General features: G+C 41.1%; 1 protein-coding gene across 1 annotated transcript; it reads left to right on the plus strand.

Annotated features, from left to right (window-relative positions):
* LOC131680560 (uncharacterized) lies at nt 1-6,680 on the plus strand. Its single transcript, XM_058961274.1, has 4 exons — nt 1-74; nt 5,916-5,988; nt 6,049-6,443; nt 6,503-6,680. Exons 1-4 carry the CDS (start codon nt 1-3, stop codon nt 6,678-6,680), a joined length of 720 nt encoding a protein of 239 aa, XP_058817257.1.
* Nucleotides 6,681-8,058: the final 1,378 nt, after the last annotated feature.

Raw genomic sequence — 8,058 nt, forward strand, 5'->3', positions numbered from 1 at the left:
ATGGCGCGGGGTGGTCAGATGATCAATGCTGGAGTGTTTCTATCATACAATAGCCGTACGATGAATACCGGAACGTGGGTCCAGTAATAGATCTGGGTGACCGTAGGCTGACTGTAAAGCTTCCTGTAAAACGTTGTACTCGATCCACAGACTCCGTGAACCTTGCTTAGAGCGGCAAGCAGTCGGTCGAATCGTCACAGAACAGACTAACCTTCTGTCTGAAAATATCAGGCCTTGTATTATAATGCAAGCGGCTTCTCCAGTCCAAAATTCCCGATGGCGGCGCTCGATTGTTCAGGAACATGAAGCGTCAGCAATGGCGAAATTAGCCGCTATCAGCTTCCCTGAAGGGGTGGGCGTAGCGTAGTTGGTAAATCGATTGCCTTGTACGCAGCGCACCTGGGTTCGAGTCCCGACCCCGCACATAGGGTTAGAAATTTTTCACAAGAGATTTTTCTAACCCGAAGAGGCGAATGACCTTATGGTTAAAACCTCTATAATCGAAATAAAAAAAAAAAAGCTTCCCTGAACTGCAATGGCGTGCTGGATGAAATCAGCGATGACTCAGTGATGGTACGCAGTGGGTGCAAAATGTTGGCGTGATCGTGTACAGCTGGATCCTGGTCACGGCACCAGCTATGTTGTGACCGGTAGAAAGTCGCGGTATTAAACCTTCCACTCGCGACGGAACTTTGAAACGGGTGCTAATTTCAGCAAGCAACGGCGACAGGAAAAAAGGTATGTGGTACTTAAATTTTATTTGCAGCGATGTGCACTCTTCAACGGTTCAATTCAACTGACAGCTCCTTGCGTGTCTGTTGTATCGCAGTAGCTGATCATTACCCTAGTGTGGGTGACGAAAATGAATAGAAGACGAAAGTGATACACGGCTACCGTGCGCGAATGGGGTTACAGAGTAAACCCTACACTCTCATCGGATTTTCTGGGTCATTTTACTCATTCTGTACGGTAATCCTAAACACTTATGTTTTCCCTTGCGTAATTATGTCTAATTTTTACCCACAAAAAGAGCATATGCGGGAAGCTCTACTTTTTTGCTTCAATTTGAAGGAATCGTCTGCCTAATCGCATTGAATACTTGTGAAGACCTATACTGCGTAAACAAAAAATAAAATTAAAAAACCTGTTTTAATCCACCTAGAGGTGCAATTGTGCCTTTCTCATTTCTCCAAACTATGATTTAATAGCTGGTTCGTACAATATAACTTTATGGAAATGTCTTTCATTCTTATTACACTTGGTAAGTATATATAAGAGCACCTTTTTGCATTCATCGCGGTATCGGTTTGAATCGGAGTTTTCTATGTGATCGACCTCCACAACCCGTAACTCCGGTGCTGGAAGTCGGATGGAGATGGAATTTAATATCAGTTTCTGGGGACGCAACACCTTTCATTTGAGACTAAGTTGATCAAATCGGTCTAGCCATTTTCGAGAAACCAATATAACCGTTATTCTGACTTTGGATGCTTCCGGATCCGTCGATGGTGGCCAGTATGGCCAAAGAGACTTTGAATGACTGTTGGGGACCTAGATCTACAAATTCAACAGTTGTGTTTACATTTTGGAAAAAAAAATCACCTTTTTACATTCATCGCAGAATTCGTTAGAATCGGGATTTGCTGCGTGATCGTACGTATCACCCTGTAATTCAGGAACCAGAACTCGGATCCACACAAAATTCAACAGCAGCTGATGGACCTTTCATTTAAAATTAAGTTTGTCAAAATCGGTTCAGAAAATTCCGAGAAACTGATTTGGAAAAATCAACAAATTTTGTTTTGTAACCATACTCTTCAACTCGTAATTCGGAACAAGATGTCGGTTGAAAATGAAATTCAATAGCAACCTATGGGAATATTATACCTTTCATTTGAATCTTAGTTTGTAAAAATCGGTTCAGCCATCTTCGAGTAACCGATGTGGACATTTTGTTAACAAATCCGCACATACACACACATGCATACACACATACACATACACACATACACATACACATACACACATACATACACACAGATATTTTGCGATCTCGGCGAACTGAGTCGAATGTTATATGAGACTCGGCCCTCCGGGCCTCGGTTAGAAAATCGGTTTTTGGAGCAATTGCATAACCTTTCTATATAAGAAAGGCAAAAGAATAATATTTAATTAGCTTAATAAGCATGAGTTCAATGTTATCTTCATGTGATTATAATTTTCAAAGGTTGGTGGAATGCGTTTGAACGTGTAGGGAATGGGGGTTTAGTAGAGTGGGTGTGGAGGATGCGTCAGAAATCCTTCATCTTATTTCGGTATACGGGGTGGATGAAGGAAATCTGGGCGTGAGGGTGATCCAAGAAGAGGGGAGTGATGAAGGAGGGAGGTGTAAGGGCAAGGTGGGGAGGGGGGGGGGGAAGGGGCGGCTACGCAATACTCAACTGCATATTTTGCCTTCCATTTGAGACTTGGTTTGAGAAACTCGGTTCAGTCATCACCGATGAACCGATGTGACTTTAATTGTGGAATATGCCCGGAATTCCGGAATCGTCGATAGTGGACAATATATTCAAAGAATGTTTGATTGGCAATCAGTGATCTAGATCTACGATTAGAAGTAATTTGGTGACCATTTCAATAGTTTTTAGCCTCTGAGGTATTACGATTGTACCGATTTATATGGGAAATTCCAGTGTATCCTTACTAACACCCCTGTAACTCCGGAAGCAAGAGTCAGAACCGAATGAAATTCAGCAGCAGTCAATGGCATTACTGTATCTTTCATTTGAAATTAAGTTCGTAAAAATCGGTAGAGAATTCGTTGTGGAATGGGTGTGATATTAGCTTAGGAACTTGGCGGGTTCCCCGAGGGCGTCATGAACCGTCATAGGTGGCCAATGTGGTCAAAGCTGCTTTGATTGATCATTAGTGATCCAGACCCGCAAACTAGAGTAATGTTACATCAATTTTAATATGTTTTACATCATTTGAACATTATGGTGGTACCAGTTTATATAGGAATTTGCTGTGTGACCGCACTCTTCAACCCGTAACTCCGGAACCAGAAGTCGGATCAACTAAAAATTCAATAGCAGCTTATGGGAGCGTTATACCTTTCAGATGAAACTAAGTTTGCGAAAATCGGTTCAGCCATCTCTGAGAAAATTGTGTGAGTTTAAATGACACACACACACATACACACACACACATACACACACACATACATACACACACAGACATTTGCCGATCTCGACGAACTGAATCGAATGGTGTATGATACTCGGCCCTCCGGGCCTCGGTTAAAAAGTCGATTTTTACAGTGATTGCATAGCCTTTCTTTATATGAGAAAGGCAAAAAACCATTCAAAAAATAAAAAAAAAATGAAACTGTCAATAATCACCGCTACCAACAATAACTAATCAAGTAGCGCCGTGCTTTGCGTGAAAAAGGCCAGTTTATGATCAAAGACATAAGCCCCTATCAGTGGCGGATCCAGGGGGAGGGTCTTGGGGGTCCGGACCCCCCCCCCCCCCCGAAAATTTTTAAGTTCTTGAGAAATTTCAAAATGGTTTCTATTTTTAATTCATTCCAAGTTCAAAATCATTCAAAACTAGATTCGATTACCAAACCTGATTTTAATTAAATGAGGGTATTTCATATTACGTATTGCACAATGAACATTTCAAAGTTGAAATTTTGGACCCCCTCCGAAATTTTTTTCTGGATCCGCTCCTGGCCCCTATTGCACGTGTCAAAAATTGTCCAAAACTACTTGGAGACACTTGATTAGGAGGTTATTCATCAGACCTGGCCCCTTCCGATTATCATCTGTTTTCATCGATGGGTCACACGCTCGGAAAACAGCATTTCTATTTGTACGAAGACGTTCAAAAATGGCTTAACGAGTGATTTGCTTCGAAAAGTGAAAAATTCTTTTAGCGTGGTATAAACAAATCACCCGAGAGATGGGAAAAATGTATAGCTAGCTGGGGAAAATACTTAGAATTAAGCTAATACACCTGGTATATTTAAAATTAGTTTCAATTTTAGGTTCATTCCAAATTCAAAATTATGTCAAACCAAATTCGATCAGCAAAACTGATTCCCATTAAATGAGGTAGTTACGTGTTACGTATTGTACAATGAGTTACTTTTTTCACCCTTCTGCCTGAGGTTTCGTTGTGCTTCCGGCGCACCTCTTACTTTTGATCAATTTTCAGACATTTAACTCTCAATTTTCCTCTGGCTTTTCGTCTCCATCTATAAGCCTTCCGTGAGTCATTCCGCTCCCAGCCTTATCGCGATCTACTCGGATAGTCACCGCAGTGAACACCCGACTGAGAGTTCCCCGACGGAAGAATTTCTCCCGACTCCGAAACTCGCTTTCTTGATCCATTTAACTCACAGCTTTATCAATATTTACTCGGATATTATCCGGCGGTAAAACTTTTATTAAGAGTTTCAGGGCGGTGGAATTTCTCTCGGTACTGATGTCTGCCTCGTGAGCAAATTAGCTCTCATTTTTGTCACGATATAGTCGGATTGTCCACGGCGGTATACTGCGAATTACACGGCTGTAGATTTTTCCCGATACCGTTGCTTGTTTCCGTGAGCCATTTAGCTCCCGGCTTCGTCCCGATCTACTCGATCTAGTCCCCGGTGTGTTGTATTATGCTACCATTTGCATTGATTCAATACCCGTAATGCATATTTCCGTTCGCGCAGTAATACCACCTTTTATAGAAATTGTCAAAGCATTTCCGTCACAGCAATCGTACATTTGGTTGAGGAGCAACGACAACTGCGTTGTCCATTCGTTCACCAGCAACAGCAAAGATAACACCTATTCGGGTGCCTGGAGCGTGCTGGGTGATCCTTCAGATTCATACCTCTACGAACTTCGTACCTAGGGCATTCGAAGACTACGTGTTCCGATGTCTCTTGCACGTTCACATACTCCGGGCAAAGGGGTGACGAAGCATGTCCAAACCGATGCTGTTACTTCCGGAAGCATAGGTGCCCACACAAAACTGCGTCAGATGGAAGTTCACCACTCCACGCTTCTTATGCATCCACACCGACACATTTAGGATGAGTCATTGGGTCCCCCTTCCTTTATCCACGTTTTGTTACACTCTTGCTGCCACTTAGCCAACGAGTCCGCTCTGACCAGCCTCTTGCATTTCGGGTATTCCTCCACTTGGAGCATTTCATGTCCTCAGCCAGAGTGATGCAGACGAGTATCATCCCGGCAATTACGCATACCGCACCCGACGATATCGTTCTGTACGGACTTCAGAGGACTGAGTACTATATACACGACAAAAAAATCTATAAATTAATAATGGAACACTTTTATTTTTTTAGATTTTGAGGTTTGAAGATGTTCAATGAATCCGTTCTGTTTTTTAAGCTCATGGCACCCAGAATAAAATTTAATAATAGCATTTACCTGTAAAGTAGTGCGATATAAAAACTATGAATCGCATAAACCAATACAGATTGATCAAATTGATGATTAAGAATGTAACTACACCAGAATCATCACTCTATCGTTAATCAATTTGTGCAAAGCAATCTGTGTCAAGGTATCACCCTGCTTAGTTGACCTACTTCTGTATTTTAGATCATGCTTTGAATACTTCGGCATTTTTTTTTGGAATAACGTTCAGAGTCCAATGACATGATATCCGGCCGAATTACACCAGCGTTCGTTGTTTGCGCTCAGTCATGCGTCTTCATCGTTATTAACACTTTTGTGCAAACAAAAGCGTCCCAAAAGCCGCTGCAACACATTTTCGATGCTCATTAGGCTGTGCATGAGTGTTTCGATTAGTTGTGTGCTTTATAATATGCTGTTTAAAATTACTTCCTTGTTGTGGCTGAATCTTATATATACCGTTTATGGATCAAGACTCAATGAGAGCTTTGCCCGCAACAACGGCGAGGGAAGAAAGCTGCTATTTCCTAGCCTCAGTGCAATGCAGGTTCGATTAGCACTTATTGCATAAAATCTGAACAATCTGAAAAGTGAATACTATTTACAGTTTTCGGTAGCAACTAGTTCTGGAGGACCATTCTTTACACCGAGAAAAGTTTATCCGTACCGACGTGCAGGTTTCAACCTGGGATTTCAGGCTAACTACGCCTTACCGTATCGTTTGCAGGATTTTTACAAGTATCCTACCTGGGCGCGTGCAATAGTGGACATCGTGAAAGGGCGATTTATGCCTACCGAAGTAGTTACCGCAAGAGCCGCCCGTAAACGCCGTACCAGTAGTCGCTTAAGCGCCGGAGAAATTTATCACGCTTTAGACGAGACTTTGCGGTATTCTGGCTACGACGCAGATTGCCTGATCAAAAGTGTCTGCGAGCTGGCACATAGTCCATTTCACGATGTTGAGAATGATTTGTATGCAGAAATATTACAGTTTATTTTGACGTAAGTATTCTGAGAGTTAGTTTACATCACAATCAGAAACTCGTTGCTTTTATTTGTAGGCCGTCTGAGCATCAATCATTTGAGCCGCATGAACGTGCGTTGAAAACGAAATATGAAGCTGCGGAGCGATTGGGCAGAGAAGGGGCGGATTGTCATCTGTTGTATCCGAAATGTCAGAGGTCATTTCTAAGTCATGTCACAGAGTTTGTTGATGATAACATAAGTAATCTGATATAAGTAGAAGACCCACAATGCTTTTGTTTGCGTTTGTATAAATATAAAATCTCCTGACACTCGATTTTTTTCTGATTCACGATTAAGAAAATAAAAAAAATCGGATTTCGGAAAGTCCTTTCCTGACATGGAAAATTAGGCTCGTCATATGCCATTTTTCAGCACCAGATAGTTTTCCAAATGACTACCAATTCTAAGGGCGATTTTTGCTCCCCGGATTTGCTTTTTGTTTCTAGGTCCAAAATTGTGAAAGACAAATCTTCGGCCGTGGAACCTTTCCAAAAACTCAAACCGACGTGAGCTGTTGCACAACTGCCATCTTTCGGTAAAATTACTTGAAAGAAATATTTTTATACTTCTTAATTAGTATTATTGGTCCCATTTCACAAAATCTCTTCATGATCTCAAGGAAAATTCCCGAAATATGCCTATTTTTATCCTGATTTACCCTTCAACACAATTAGGTTCACGACTCAAGTTATTCAGAATTTAATCAGCTTTAACTGATTTGTACTATGCTGTATATCTTCCTATTGAAAGAAATATAGGTGAACACCTGTTTTTCTCCACTAAGGAGTTAAACCACTTTCCGGGAATTCCATGAGAAACCGGTCAACCACAAAAGATGACCATCACCGATTCGAACGAAACTTTGCAGTTGTGTTCGGTTTATGAATCTTCATGATTTTAATTGGCAATTGGAATATTTTGCTACAAGAGCAATTTTTCAAAAGGGCGTAGACGTTTCTGTGTGCATTACTTTCAAAATTGTTTAGTTCGATTACTGTTCTTTAAACAGCAAAACTATTACAGGGAATGTATACTTCTGCACCACAGGATCTGATGATTTAACTATATAGTTGAATCATATTTTAGTTGTAGCATTCGAATGGTTTACAGTATCGTCTTGATGTCAAAGGAAAAGTTACATGACATTTTATGGGCCATATGAGAATATGCTTGTTGCATTAAGCCAAAGATTATTAAGCTGCAAAGTCCAGTAATTAGTAACCCATAGTTTGGATATCCAAACATCATGAAGCAGAGTGATTGTAGATTTCCCACACTGATATGCATGTTGCATTTTAGGCAGCGGATATTCGACTAAACTATGGTGGGCATTTTTGGGAAAACTGGTAAGCATGCGATTTTTGTTACACGGTTGCAGAGATATATCTTAGAGGTTTCGGTATATTATTTTGATATACATTACCGAACCGACCATCTACTAAGATGGGGAACGCTGACTATTGTTCGCGATTCCCTTTGAATCACGATGTTCCCGGGATGGGACAATAAATAATATTAACTTCGGCCAGGAAGTTCCAGTAGACAGTGAGATGATAGCTAAAGAAATGTCGAAGGATGTTTTCTTGCAGCA

The sequence above is a fragment of the Topomyia yanbarensis genome, chromosome 2 (assembly GCF_030247195.1).
Source record: "Topomyia yanbarensis strain Yona2022 chromosome 2, ASM3024719v1, whole genome shotgun sequence".
NCBI classification, from domain to species: domain Eukaryota; kingdom Metazoa; phylum Arthropoda; class Insecta; order Diptera; family Culicidae; genus Topomyia; species Topomyia yanbarensis.

Coding starts and splice junctions, on each gene's coding strand:
- LOC131680560 (XM_058961274.1), top strand. CDS start 1: ATGGCGCGGGGTGGTCAGATGATCAATGCTGGAGTGTTTCTATCATAC. Junction 75..5,915: donor CGTACGATGAATACCGGAAC/GTGGGTCCAGTA, acceptor TTATGGATCAAG/ACTCAATGAGAGCTTTGCCC. Junction 5,989..6,048: donor CTAGCCTCAGTGCAATGCAG/GTTCGATTAGCA, acceptor TACTATTTACAG/TTTTCGGTAGCAACTAGTTC.